Source organism: Alosa sapidissima, chromosome 6, assembly GCF_018492685.1.
Source record: "Alosa sapidissima isolate fAloSap1 chromosome 6, fAloSap1.pri, whole genome shotgun sequence".
Taxonomy (NCBI): Eukaryota; Metazoa; Chordata; class Actinopteri; order Clupeiformes; family Clupeidae; genus Alosa; species Alosa sapidissima.
The window spans coordinates 15,351,863-15,366,641 of NC_055962.1; the positions used below are offsets into that span (position 1 = coordinate 15,351,863).

A 14,779-nucleotide genomic window follows, 5' to 3' on the forward strand; every position below is an offset into this window, starting at 1 on the left:
CCAACAGGTTAATAAAGCGTTCACATTACCTGCGCAGAACATCGAGGGTATCGCTGCAGAGCCACAGCAGTTCAGCTACATTGGGTACCTTGGTGACTGCATTGCACTACTGCTGCAGTTCACATTCACTTGTGCATTCACATTGCCAACATTACAGCTGTGACAATGCTACTGCCAACCCAAATGTTTTTACACTTGAGCCACACACTTAAACCACACCTGAGACATGCGTGTCTCAAGCACGCAAAGTGAATGCTCTAACTGTTAACAAGAAACTGTGAACTTGAAAATCGACTGGTAAGGCAGTGCAACGCAAACTCAGAGGCCCAGGCCAGTATTTCACACTGCATGCATTGTGTAGAGTGCGAGTGTGTGCTTCACGCAGACAGTATGATTGCTCTAACCTGTTCACATTGGCACTGAATTGAAAAATCAACAGGTAACACGGCCTTCACAACGCACATACAATACAGGCAGTGTGAAATGGGCCTTAATGTTCATTCTCAGATTCACTGCATAGCAGAGCAGAAGCTCTAAGAAACAACTGAAACAATCTAACAACAACAACAACAACAACAACAAAACGCAACTGAACAACAAAAGAACACTTTTTGGAAGATGAGCACAGAGCTCCGATGCCTCACAAAGTAACATCACTCTTAGCAATAATGATCCAGGACCACAATTCTAACCTCGGGCAAATCTCTTTATTCATTTACCATTTCTGTTCTTCAGCCCTTTACTGGGAGCATGCCATGCCAGCATTTGTTTGGAGGATGGTGTGTCAGTGGATCTGTGTCCTTGTCTGTGTGTGTGTGTGTGTGTGTGTGTGTCTGTGTGTGTGTGTGTGTCACAGGCTTTGCAATCACATTCCAAAAGGTTTAACCATATGAAGAGCAAATACTCTCCATGGGAGGTCATAATGACTAGTACCATCAATATAATGCATAGAGTGGGTTCAGGGGTGAAGTGAGGATGCTTTAACTCATGCAGTTGTCCAAGCCAAATCCAATCAATAACATCTATTCACACAATGCCGAAAGAGGTGCTTTTTTTGGGACGAGTTGGGATTGGGCTTGCCTTCCAGATTCCTTCCGTTGCTGATAACTTTGACACGGTTTGCTTTGCATCTGATGTCTGCAATTTGTGACTCACCGTGGACAGTTTCCGGGCAGACAGATTAGGCCTATAATGGAAGGGTACAGATTGACAATCTCCCCGTTTGCTGTCAGTTGAGAGGAAAATGGACACACTGCAAGTTTTCAATTAAGTTGTTTTGGCTTCCTGCCATTGTCCATCCAGTGTGCATACTCCAATTGGGGGGGGGGTTGAGGCACAAAATAAAGAATCACATTTCCTGTGAACATCAGTCAGCGCAAACTGAAAATGTAAGAAGACATCTCTGCATTCTGAGAAGATGCCGCTATTGTGTCGAGGCTGGTAGAGGAGATATTTTATTAGCCCTGAGGAAAGTGCTTTCAGCGGTAAAGTGTGTCTCGCCACAGAAGCCAGATAGCAACAAGGAAATGGAAAGGGAAAAAAAAAAAAAGTTACTTCGGCTCCTTTTTTTCTGGAACGTCCACGTCACATACAGCCTCGACGTCCTGGAGGCTGGACGCGTCCGTGTCATCCCCACCGCTGCTGTCGCTGCTTTTGAAGGAGATCCCACCAAGGAAGGGGTACAGGCTCTGACCGTAGAGCTCTCGGATGTGCATGTAAGGACTGTCTGGCGGCTTGTCGGCTTCGGCCAGGTTGGCGTCCATGGCCTTGTTCCTCTGGTAGTACTTAGAGAACTTGTTGAAGATGATGCTGATGGGCAGGGCCACCACGAGCAGGCCGCAGATGATGCAGAGCGCCGCCACGAGCTTGCCGGCCGTCGTCACGGGGCAGGTGTCGCCGTAGCCGACGGTGGTCATGGTGATGGTGGCCCACCACCAGCCGACCGGGATGGTGCCGAGGTCCGAGTCGGCGTCCTCCTTCTCGGCCGAGTAGATGAGCACGGAGAAGATGGAGATCCCGACGGAGAGGAAGAGGATGAGGAGGCCCACTTCCTCGTAGCTGTGGCGCACCGTGGCGCCCAGCGCGCGCAGCCCCACCGAGTGGCGCGCCAGCTTGAGGATGCGGAAGATGCGCATGAGCCGTAGCACCTGCACCACCTTGCCCACGTTCTCCAGGTTCTCGCTCTCCTCCTCGCCCCGCTCCTCGTCGATGGTCTCGAACGCCAGCGTGATGTAGAATGGCAGGATGGACGCAAAGTCAATCATGTTGAGAGGGTTGGCAAGGAACTTGCGGGGCGAGGGCGCCACGACCAGTCGCACGGCGAACTCGGCCGAGAAGCAAATGATGCAGACCACCTCCAGGATGGCCAGGACAGGGTCCTCGACCGGCCGGTCGCTGGCGTCCACGCGCTGAAACTCGGGCATGCTGTGCACGCACATGGCTACGATGGAGGTGAGCACCACGCTCAGCGATGCCGCCGTAATCACTTTCGACGAGAGCGAGTAGCCTGGGTCCTCCAGGGTCAGCCACACGTAGCGTCGGATGTCCGCACACCAGGCACCCTTGAACTTTTCCAGGTCCTTCTCCAGCACCGAGAGCTCCTCGAAGGACGAGTCCAAGCTGGGCTGTGGGTCATCGCTACGCACGTCCCAGTCGCGGTCCTCGATGTACGCCTTGCGCTCCTGGTACCAGTTGCTACAGCATGAGGCCAGGTATAGCTCCTGGATGCCCCAGTATTCGATCTCCTGGTTGAACGAGAACACGCACAACTCCTCCATCACATGAATGTGGCCCGTGTGGTAGAAGTTTAGCACACAGCGGAAGATGCCGGGGTTGCGGTCAAAGTAGTACTCCTGGTCAGCTGCACTGTAGTCATCGCACAGTTCCAAGATAGCCTCCTCCGTGTGGCAGCACAGCAGGCGCCCAAGGCGTGTCTGCGGGAAGCGCATCAGCGTGCTCTTGTCCACCTTGTGCAGCATCCCGCCCACATTGAGGTTGACCTGGTCTTCCTCTCGGCCGCGGCTGTGGAGTATCTGGCCGTAAACCATTGTGCCGTTGTTGGGGGGCATTGAGAAGTTGGGTAGATAGATGGAGTTGGCTTGTTTCACTTATCCATCTACAGAGAGGAAAAGATTATTTAAGTGAACATAAAACTTTATTTTTAACAGCAGCATATGTCAACTGTCAAATTCACCATTTTCATGCATTCATGAATCATGCATTTGGATATAAATCTTAGTGTGCACTTGTAGGCTATGTTTATTAAGGTAAATAATTGTTAATATTGGGAACATAAGACTATTAGGTCACAGATAAGTTACTATAAACGGTGATCAGAAGCTACGTAAGGATACAGAGAGACCAGAATGCGAGCTGTCAAAACTGACTTATGATATTCTTTCACACAAACATATGGCCATTTGTGGGCGTTTTGGGGCGGTAACCAGGTAAGTCATGCTGTTTGGAGGTGCAAACAAACGCTGCATCGCCATTGAGATCACATAAGTAGGCCTAGGCTATAGAGCTGGCTCAGTTATTTTGAGTATTTTGTCGCGTTTAGTTGTATAATGAAAGAATAGTTTTCATAGCGATCCATTCACTTTTGGCTCCTTAGCTATCATTTTGGTAACTAAAACGACCTATTTGACGTCTTTAGAACACTAAACATATGCCTAATGTTGAGTTACTCCAGTTCAGATTTTTGCCGTTCACTTCTATGATATATTGCTATTGTCTATCCAAAGTAAGGTGCCTGTTTCTAAGTTAACTGATGGTTAAGGGCGAGTGGGTGGGCGGGGTAATTAAATCACATCACTTTACTACTTTAAACTGAATAGCTTTTCATGCAATAATGAACCACACTTATATTCTCGATTGTGCTAAACATCTGTAAAATACTGGTAGGCCAGTATTATCGTAGTGCATTAGAATTATGTAAGTTGCGGCTACCAAAGAGCAAACGCGAGAACACACGCCCATAATAACAAAACACAGTTTTGCAATAGTTTGAAAATAGTACAAGATATGTAGACGCCTCCAAAATGTTAAACATAACCTACCGTATTTCTCATTTAATGTTGTCTATGTTCCGGAGGTCCGTGCAGATATAGCGAAGAAGCTGTTGCAGCCATTTCGTCCACCAAACCGCGTACCCCACGTTGAGTCAGCACGCAGTTCCGCACATCTGAAGACCTTCCTCATGGTCCGTCCCCTCAGGATTGATACTTTACTTGGGCTAGTATGCGCAGGCTGTCTTACCCGGGCTCAAAGTGGGCGGAACGGACTCAACCAGCACAAGATATGAATTAGAAAAAAATATATAATCAGATTAAAAGTTCCCCTTACACAAAATACGAACACAATAGCCTACCTGGCATATGACTTGATTTTTGATTTATTTTATTAAGCGTTTAACTATATATAAAAATATATTTGGCCGCAATTACGCAGATGTTAGAATCATCTGTGTGGCACTTAGATTTGATTACGATAGTCTACAGCTGTAATAACCACGCTTTCAATTTGGGTTTTTATTGCCCAACTTATATTATCCGGCTTCTGGTTATCCGACTTCTCACAGTATCTGAGGCAGGTCACTCGTAACATCGTAGGATGAGCTCTCTTCTTTGTTTCCAGTAAGTGTTTGAAGTAGCCTAGTTGCAATGTATCAATCAATATTTGTGATTAGTCTATCACACATTATATTGCTGACCTCACTGTCAATTTTAAACTTCTTCCAGGGTTTTAATATTGGCATTAACCACAACTTTGCCAATATGGGCCTACCCGGGTAAGTGTTTAACTCTAAAAGTGGGCTCTGCAGTGCTTTTGTCTAACTTCCTTTCACCCATTACAATCCCCCCATCAAACAGATGGCACGCGCTCTGAGTGTCTAGGAAATCTGTTGCGCGTGAGCGTGGACGGCTATCTTACAGCAGGGGAACTAGCTCAAGCTAAAGTGTATGTTCTCAGTAAGTAGGAGACTCAACAACGCTGTTTCATGGTTAGAACCAGTTGTTGTAGTGCGTTCTGTTATAACCAGTAGTTCAATTGCCTTTTCAGATGGCAGTGATGTTATCGGACCTATTACACCTTTCCTGGCTGCTAAGTGTGGATTCAGTATGGTCTCAGATCCTTGGGGCAATACACGGCTTTATGTCTCTCTCCAACACTGTTACACTCAATCAAAGGTATGTAATGAAGCCACTTGACTTGGCAGCTGTAGCAAATTCATTTTCATTAAAGAAGTGCTCTGATGTTGCTTGTCATTATTTGGAGTTTTGACATTTTAAACGTAATGTTTAGAGTGATGGAACGTTTGAGATAAATCTTCAGCTCCGACCACATGGAGAAGACTCACATAGAGTCCATACTGTGTCCAAGTCATGCAGCTATCCAAAGTGGACCTCTCGTGAAATCCTCTGCTCCCAAAACTACATGGAGGTCTTGTGTTTTGAGCTTTACCCACTTGCACTAAAGAACATAATACTTTAGAATCTCATTTTTAGATGGAATTTGTGTTGCAGACATTTCTGTTTATCTTTGTTTATCTTGTGTGTTGTGTTTTTACAATGTAACTGTAACTACTCATCAGGTGTCTGTGGAGCATAATCTTCCAACCTCTGAACAACTGGCATGGATGGTCTCTGGTGTAAAGGATGCCACCCCAGTTAAATCAGTATCTGCGGTATTAATTCAGTTCGTTATGTGATTTTAATTGATTATTGCTTATGTGGTGTGTTACATGTCGCCACTCCCCATGTGATTTGTATTCTGTATACGAATGTACTGGTGCTTTTCACACGTGAAGTTCCTAACAGGAAAAATGAAGTTATTTGAATTTGCATGTTGATTCTTTGTTACAGGGCACAAGGTCCCCCTTCAGACTCCTGAAGGTGATTGTCTATGCACCTGCACAGAAAGAGGTCACTCCAGTGGAACTCCACACGCTAGGCTACGGACTTTACACCTCTCCGACTCGTCTGCTGATAAGAGGCCTGCACAACACTTCAGTGACATATTCTCAAGATGTAATTCAGACATATCTCCCTTCCCACTTATTTCCCTTTGCTCCTCCCATTCACCCTTATTCATGGGTTTCACCAGGTCCCTTTCCACAGGTGTATAAAATTACGCACCATGATTATGAATGCAGGCTGCATGGTGCTTGATTAATACACCTGTGGAAAGGGACCTGATTAAACCCATGAATAGACCCTTTCAATCTGTCCCTAGATGGTTTCCGGTTTAAATGTTCAAAACAAATGCAGATACTATTTATATATTTTGGACTATAGGGGTAGAGCTGTACAAAATTTCAACTGATTTGATTCATTTATTTCATTATTTATTTCTTTTTTTCGTTCATTTTTGCTTACTCCTAAATTACGGTTAGCTCAGTGTTTTCCGTGCCTTGGACAGACATGATTGTTGATGTTTAAAGCCCTCTTTACACTGACAGACTTTGGAAAGATTTGGAAAATATTTTTGAAAGACTACAGTCTCAGACCCTCTCACATCTAAAGACAAGTAGGCTAGTAGAATTTTAAGTCCGACTATGATTTTGCAATGACTAGGGATCTTGCAGGGTCACTATTTACAAGACTGCAACTAGATTCCTTTAAATTACCCGTTGTGCAATAGATAAACAGGAACTGAAATGAGAGCCTACTAAACTCAGTCGTATTTTCGTGTTTCTGCAGCATTGTTTCATACGTGACATCCCTAACCGATAGAGTTGTTCTGTCATGTGGAAGAGCCGACTAAATATGTATTAGAAATGACAAATATTCTAAGAATTACAAATAATCATATAGGCTACAGCTGTCGCCTACTTTGCCCCTTCCTGTTTGGTGTTGGAGAGGTGTCACTATTGGGTTTCATAGTTCACGTCACTATTTGCATGAGCCACGACTAGAAAGACTTGCGATATCAAACATGTTTGATATTGTCGTAACGGCAAAACTAGAAAAGGAATGACTCCGACTGACTTACAACCGCTAAGATTGGCACCTTACACTTAACGATCTAGTTGACGGGAGTGCGCCGCGATTCCAGTACAACTCCCATGATTTCTGTCCGACTTTGGAAATGTAGTCGCCGACTGTGAAAACAGAACAAAATCGTACAATGTAAGGCCGCCGTAAGTTGAAAGAGTCTATCTAGGCCTTGCCATTCTTTGTACATCACTCCTTTATCTGACAACTTTGAAGAGCCTTTAGATGGTGACTTGTGAAGTCTGTTCACAACAACAGGTGGCTGGAGTCCCCATGGCAGTAATGAGGAGCTCTGTTGTGTACGAGCATCGCTGGATGCTGTTTCTGGTCAACGCAAGCGCTGCATGTCCCACTGGTGAGTCGAGCCCTCAACTGTGAAGACTTCTTACACACACACAGGCTGGTACTTGGCTGAGCACCGGTGGCAGTCAGTGTAGCTGAAGGAGCCCCAAGTCCAGGCATAAATAACCCATCCCGTCAGCTGGAGGTGAATTCTCCAGTGGAGTTTGATGGCGGTCTTGATATAGCACATTTGATGCCACCCGACAAGTAAGACCTGTTTATCCAGTTGTGTCTGACTGGGGTTTTATCTTAAGCCTGAATCTGTCGTTGAAGCGCTCCTCTGTCATGATGTCAGGTTCTACCTTTTTATTCCTTCATTTGGCTTCCTTTTCCATTTAAAAAAAACTTGCAATGCAGCTGAGTTACCACCTTGCCTTTTCCAGTTGAGCTTCATGACTGGTTTCGAGCACATACCTGACCTTCTTGTTGTAAAAAGTGTTACTGCAGATGAATGTTTTTATCAAAACTCTTGATCTGGATGGCCAGACATCAGCCCTCCTAAATCACTGGGATTCAGAATACTTGTGCAGGATTTATTTTCTCTTCACTTGATTATATAGGCGAGGGTCTACAGTGCAGTCAGCTGACCGTTGTTGTTGTTTGAAGGTGGCGTGTCTTTCACTGAGGAGATGATCACCTGGCGTCTGCCCCGACACATCACTCCACTGTTGTCCTCTGCCTCCAGCGAGACCCTACAGGCCTACATGGGAATTGAGGGCCAAAGGCTGGATGAGGCAAGCATGGTGGCTAAGGGCTACTCTCTCTATGCCACAGACTCTCACATTGTGATCGAGATGCCCATTGGGTCCCCTGATGGGTACTACAAGGTTGGTATGAGGTTAGCAGTGGTGTGTACACAGATACGCACGCACGCAGCATTTAAAATGTGTGGGTCATTGTTGTGACCTGTAATCGTTGTCTTTTTAGTCATAAAATGCACTAATGGTTCTTTTGGATAAAAGGGTAATGTCTTAACAGTGTTTGGTCTCAGATTCATGAGTTCTGTTATCCAAAGTCTTTTTATTCTTCTAACCAAAACGTCTGTGTAATTCAGCTTCAACCGTTTAACTTCGTTCAAACATTGTAACGTAGGTCTTTTCTCAATCTTCATTTTTGTAAACTTTTACTTTACGATATTAACACAAAAACAAGCTTATTTTTCCCCATAGACTTTGCACTAGCATTATGACATCACAAAGAACCAATTAAACTGATTTGCACCTGTATCTGCTCAACTAGGCCAACTCTGTCTCTCCATTCTACAAGGATATAAGGGAAACTAGGTGCATCAACATCCATTAAGCATTTAGCAAAGCCTATCTATATAGTATAATCTGTATCAACATTCATTTAGCTATCTGCTTACAACATCCATTTAAACAATCTACCTATCAACATCCACTGAATTATCTGCCTATCAACAGCCATTAAACATTCTGTCAATCAACATCCATTAAACTATCTACATTCAACTTTTAAACTGTCTACTTTTACACCATCAACTTTCCTTAAACTATGCAAACACGATGTCTATCCTAGCAACACCTTAGTAATCATCTCTGCATTATCAGCTATGTTGGTGCATTGCAATCTATATCTACTCTATCTATTATTGGATGTTTTTATATTTTTAAAGAGCCATGTTCATAAAAGAGACTACCAAACCACCTTCACCATTGAGCCCATGGTGGAACTCCTGTGGAGAGCTTCTGGAGGCTCTGAGACCCGCTACAAAGTCCTCTACCCCATCACCACCCCACCTGTCCCCAGGCCACCACACGTCATTGACTGTGAGTCTCTGGGCCCTGATTTAAATGATGGGCAAAAGTGCAAAGTCTTGCATGTAACCAAAGCTAATTTGATAACTCTGCCTTAAGTCAATCTACTAATTTTAACACCATGGGTAAGACCTTAACCGCAAACATTGAGGAGTCCGCTCAATACTCCCACATACCACACGATAGTTATAATTCATGCACGAGAACTTTCCTTGTCTGTAGGCTTTGCACTTTGCCAACCATTTAAATTGGGGTCCTCTTCCTTTGTTTTGTCTACATTTTTTTTTTTTGTTCTGTTCTGTCTGTGTGACCTCCAAAAGTGTATTTATACCGTAGGCAGTGTAAACTAATTGTATGTCACTCAGTTTTATGCACCATCATCCACAATGACTATAAAATGACTCATTATTTCAATCTGCTGTGTCCTGGGTGTATGTGTTGTACCATTAATCAGTGTAAGGATAAGGCGGGTGGGGGTGTAGCACAGCAAGCTGTAAAATGAATACAATTTGTACTTTTTTCTTTTTTGCTCACCCAGTCTCTTTGACGCGTAGCTGCAGTATTACCTTATAAGCAGTCCTACTGTACATTTCTGAAATGAGGACTTACTAAACACGGCCTAATGTACAGTCATTGTTATTTGCTTTGTACTAACATCAGATTTTTTTTTTTTTTTTTTTTTTTTTTTTTTTTTCTTCCTAAATTGCCATATGTGCCATGTTTAGACACTGTTCCAGAGGAAGGTGTGTTCAAAATGGTTTTGGGTACATTCCTGCCTGATGTGGAGCTGACTAACATCACAATTGACTCTGCTGAGATGACTGTACTCGAAGCTGCAGCCAATGGCTTTGACATCCGACAGCATGGCTTCCCTAATGGCTCCAAAGCTTTCAGTCTAGAAGTGCCGTTCACTCACCCGGCAGTCATTAAGGAGGTATGAATCGGCCTACTCTCAAACCACCACTGCCACATATGAATATACCCAGGGCAAAAAACACTGATGGATTATTCAAAACGTTTCCACACATACCACAGATTCCCAATGTGAAAACGATGACCTACACTCTGGACCTGGTGTTTGTCTTTCTTGTTCTACCAGAGGAGACCATGTTCTTTCACCCCGCAGTTTTGGAAACTTCAGTGAAGGATACTGGTAAGGGTAGTGAAAGTGATAGTAGTGATAAAGGTGTCTGCTAAATATCAACGTTTCACTTTAACTTTAGATGTGTGGATGCATGCACTGAGCAAAACCATGACCCATTAATGACTCTTGGTTCTGAAGTGATCTCTGATGCTCTCTGGTTGTACAAATATTGTGTGATTAAGACACCCATCGGAAAATGTATATGCTGGGTGTTTGGAAGGACTGTAATGTCAGAAATGTATGTATTATTTCCTTATGAAGATGTATCGGTTTCAACTAGGATCTGCACCCCTGATGACGCTACTCATTTTATGTATTGAGGTTTGTCCTTGATTTTGCAGATCTGGCATCGGTCACTGGCTCGTGTGATCAGCGGAACGTCTACATCACTGTTAAGTATGGAAGCCAAGGCCCTAACTTTGAGACGTTGGTTGGTGGCAGTCTGCTGACTGGAGAGCTGGCTCAACAGTACAGCTTCAAAGAGAACGTAACTCATTTCAGCCTAGTGGTTCCATTTGGGTCTCCTGACATTGCCATTGAGGTACAGTAAACCATTACTGCAGAAAAGGCACAATCTTGGGCCAACATTACTTCTTCACTTTTGTTGTTTTTGTGTGTGTGTGTTGGGCCCAACTTTTGTTTGATCCAAAAAACATCACAAATGTATAAAAGGTTTAGGCTATAATCTCACTGGATTTTGTCCAAACCTGTTCTGTCAGAAAGCATGTCTTGGCCAAGATGACTGGTTTAGAATAGTGTTATGCAGTGTAAGTTTAAAGCTAACGATCATACTACTAGCAACTAGTCATAGGGAGAATTTATCACTTTCTGGTTTTGATTCATAACCCACATCTCCCTGTGCTGATTCTCCTTTTCTGGTGAATTGAAGGACTGTACCCTTTATGTAGGTGATGGTTATGCAGTTTAAACCTCTGCATGAAAAGTGCAATCTGTGTTTCAGGGGGTCCAATCGTCATTTGTGAGGGGCAGGCTCGATGTGACGCTGCAAAACCCGGAGAAGGGTTGGAACATCACTTACTTCTCCCTGGCCTGTTCCTTCCTCACCTCGGTCATTGGTCTGTAAAGTTTAGAGAATAAAATCTCACATTCTAAGTCGTTCAGCCCACACTGTTGTATGTACCATGGACATATTCATTTAGAAGAAACTAAAAATCAATGTGTGAGATGTGAACCGTCTTTTTAAAGTAGGCCACTTCCATCACTAGCAGGTTTCACAAACACGATGTCAGTCCTTTAACCCACTGGTTAAAAGTGACCTGTGGTATTGAAGTGAATTGCTTTCCCTCAGGTTCTTCAGCTCTTTGTTTGTTTAATTGTTTAATCTTTAACAATGTCTTGTGTAACACCCCTCTCCAGAATGTAGTCCAAATGGGACCATTCGGGCTCTTGCTGTTAAATTGGAGGCCGTGCCCAGACTCGACCCTAGACAGCTGACTCTGAATGATCCCTCATGTGGGCCCTACTACAGTGATGACCGCTTCGCCTTTTTCTACTTCCGTGTTGATTCTTGTGGGACCATCAGAAAGGTACGTAGGACTGTGTGGATTTGGAGGCTAATATGTATGGGGGGGGGGGGAGGGACATAAAGAAGGATGGCTACATGTTGGAGAGTTAGTTGCCCCCTGACCTGGAGGATGTAGTTGTGAGTTGTTTATTTGATTACTGATAGCCGCCACTTTGTCTGAAGAATGTGCTGTGAGGTTGGTAACCGAAGGAGGTGACTGGTTGAGTGGAGAATAGTTTTTGAGTGTCATCGGTGGCACCCTGGATCTTATGGTAAAAAGCCTTCTTAGTAGCGGTGATGCTTGAAGAGGGACGACCGAATAGTTATGGTCTAATGCAGGGATTCCCAAACTGTCTTTAGGAACAAAGGAAGAGGATTTCAATGGTTGGCAAAGTGCAAAGCCTACCAACAAGGAAAGCTCTTGTGCATTGTGCATTATTATAACTATCGTGTGGTATGTGGGAGTATTGAGCTGACTCCTCAATGTTTGCGGTTAAGGTCTTGCCCATGGTGTTAAAATTAGTAGATTGACTTAAGGCAGTTTTATCTCTACGTGAGGTGTGTGTTTTTTTTTTTTTTTTTTTTTTATTAAATATGTTCTTTGTTTCATAATGTTCTCCACACTTTTTTTTTTTTAGTGTGCAAGCTCGTAGACCTTTTGATTTTGTTATGTAGGGTGGCTAATTAAACAGTGGCCTAATGGATATAGACTGTTTGTTAATTTTGCTTTTAAAATAGTTATGCATGCTTTGACCAGTTCATGCCCCCCCACCCCCCAACTAAGCCATTCCGCCAAAGATATTTGTGAGTAGCATATTCCTCCATGTTGTATTAAATACCAATTAAGTGGTGCTGACTGAAATGTTTTATGTTGATCTTGTTTCTTTTGTAGTTTAAAGATGATGTGATGGTGTATGAAAACAAGGCCACTTTGAAGAGTGCTCAAAATACCATGACTCAATTGAATCTCAGTGAACCTGTATATCGGTAAGAATTCTGATTACTGTTGGTATAATTTACATTTATTCATAGTTATCTCTCTTGTACAAAGTGATTTACAAAAAAGAGCAAAAAATCAAGGTGCAGTGTGAATAGGAGACAATATTACAAGAATAAGTACTACCTTGTACAAGAGAGAGAATGGAGCGTTCACGTCAACCTGTTCACATCAGGATTAGAACAGTGAATGTATTTTTGCTTCAAACAGATATACATGTATGAAAACGGAGCAGCTTTCCTAAATGATAAAGATGGGAACACAGGCTGGTGTGAAATAAAGGGGTTAAGTCAGGGATGTAGATTGGAGGACTAGACAGGATGGATAAGAAGTTCATGGTAAGTGCAAGTTGGGTGTTTTAGTGGTGTTGGGAGAGGAGGTATTCTTAGAAGAGCTGGGTCTGAGGATGGAGAGGGACTCCCTCCGTTCTGGTAGCCTGTTCCACCTTTGGGGAAACCACAGATGAGAAGAGTTTGGATCTTATCTGTTTTTCTTTATGTTTAGTAGACCTCCAACAGTACAACTGCTCTTTTTCACTTGACAAGGAAACTCACTATTGCAACATGCATACTCTTAGATTCAGATTCTTCTGCATCTATGCTGTGAACGCTGGTAAAACTGTGGCCTTTTCCACTATGCCTCAATCCACAACACCAGTGGCCGAAGCTGGAGTGGGGGAACTCATGGTTCATATGAGGCTTGCTAAAGGTAAAGGGTTTTGGTTACATTATTAAAACTACCGTTAAAAAAACGTTCACTTTGTGAATTTCCTGTTTTCATCTACCTCAGATATGAAGTACACAGACTTCTTCTCTGATGGGGATTACCCTGTGGTGAGGTACCTAAGGCAGCCGCTCTACTTCGAGGTGGAGCTGGTGAAGTTTAAGGATCCCAACGTAGAGCTCGTCATTGACCGCTGCTGGGCTGCTCTGAATGAGGACCGTATGTCCAAACCACGATGGGACGTCATAGTGGATGGGTGTGTTCTGAACTAAACCGACAGGAAATGGCCACCACATCATAAAGAGATGTAGTGCACTGCCGAGTCCATTTAACTGCTAATTTAACGATGCACTTAATGACCACACCTCACAGTAAAATGGAAACCCATAGAAATATTCCTTTTTGAAAAAGGATGACAGTGGAGGGCAATGATGAGCTCATTTAATTTGGGGTTTATGGGGGGCCAGCATATACCAACAATATGATGAGATGATATGGGGGACTCCAAAAGAACCTTTAACACATTATGGGATGTTGTGCAGGTTTAGCAAGTATAGGCTATTTTAAGGGCTCGGTGTGTTTTCTGATGTAGGATAAAAGTGTGGTGTGTGTGTTGGCCGGGGGGTATAGAGTGTGTGCATGTGTTGTGTTTTATCAATAATGATAATAATAATAATAATTATTATTATTTTCATTAGCTGTCCAAATCCTGAGGACCCTGATCAGACAATATTCCACCCGGTAAGGCCTGACGACAGGGTGGTGTTCCCCTCCCTCTTCAAGAGGTTAGAGGTGAAGATGTTCTCTTTCGCAGAGGCAGAGGATACCCCTGCAGGCCAGGTCATTGGAGCATGCTATTGCCCCTCTGTGTGCTTTATTTGTTGCTTATGTGTTTGCTTGGGGTTGGGGGGGGGGGGGGGTGGTGTTTGCCTTTCAAGTGAGACATCATTTTGGCAGAATGGAGACCACAATGGCCTAACGCTTCTTCCCATTTCAGGTTGTTTTCCATTGTGATGCAGTCATTTGTGACCCCAGTAGCCCCTTGGATGGACTGTGCCATGGCCAGTGTGCTAACAAGCAAATGGGCACAAACAGCGTGAAAAGGGGTAATGAGTCGTGCAAAATGATTTTATGAATGGAATTTTCTTCGTCCTTAAAATTCTAATGTATGTTTCCTGTTTTTAAAGGTCCCAGAGCTGTTTCTCAACTGCACATAGAACATGTTTCCTCTGGATTACTCTTCCTGATATGACATTAAAATTTTATAAACTCCAA

The 14,779-nt window shown here is 43.7% G+C and overlaps 2 protein-coding genes across 2 annotated transcripts; one reads left to right on the forward strand and one right to left on the reverse strand.

Moving 5' to 3' along the window:
- Positions 1–688: 688 nt before the first annotated feature.
- On the reverse strand, positions 689–4,437 carry LOC121711899 (potassium voltage-gated channel subfamily S member 3-like). Its single transcript, XM_042095770.1, has 2 exons — positions 4,059–4,437; positions 689–3,115 (listed from the first exon to the last, which is right to left on the reverse strand). The coding sequence occupies exon 2, from the start codon at positions 3,066–3,068 to the stop codon at positions 1,551–1,553; it is 1,518 nt and encodes a 505-aa protein (XP_041951704.1). The 5' UTR covers positions 3,069–3,115; positions 4,059–4,437; the 3' UTR covers positions 689–1,550.
- Positions 4,438–4,515: 78 nt separating this feature from the next.
- Positions 4,516–14,779, forward strand: LOC121711898. Its single transcript, XM_042095769.1, has 21 exons — positions 4,516–4,634; positions 4,740–4,789; positions 4,872–4,970; positions 5,062–5,189; positions 5,305–5,442; positions 5,594–5,686; positions 5,865–6,029; positions 7,254–7,350; positions 7,944–8,164; positions 8,974–9,127; positions 9,841–10,049; positions 10,151–10,268; positions 10,601–10,800; positions 11,221–11,335; positions 11,637–11,806; positions 12,677–12,771; positions 13,359–13,489; positions 13,571–13,760; positions 14,203–14,344; positions 14,502–14,610; positions 14,692–14,779. The coding sequence occupies exons 1-21, from the start codon at positions 4,612–4,614 to the stop codon at positions 14,754–14,756; spliced, it is 2,712 nt and encodes a 903-aa protein (XP_041951703.1). The 5' UTR covers positions 4,516–4,611; the 3' UTR covers positions 14,757–14,779.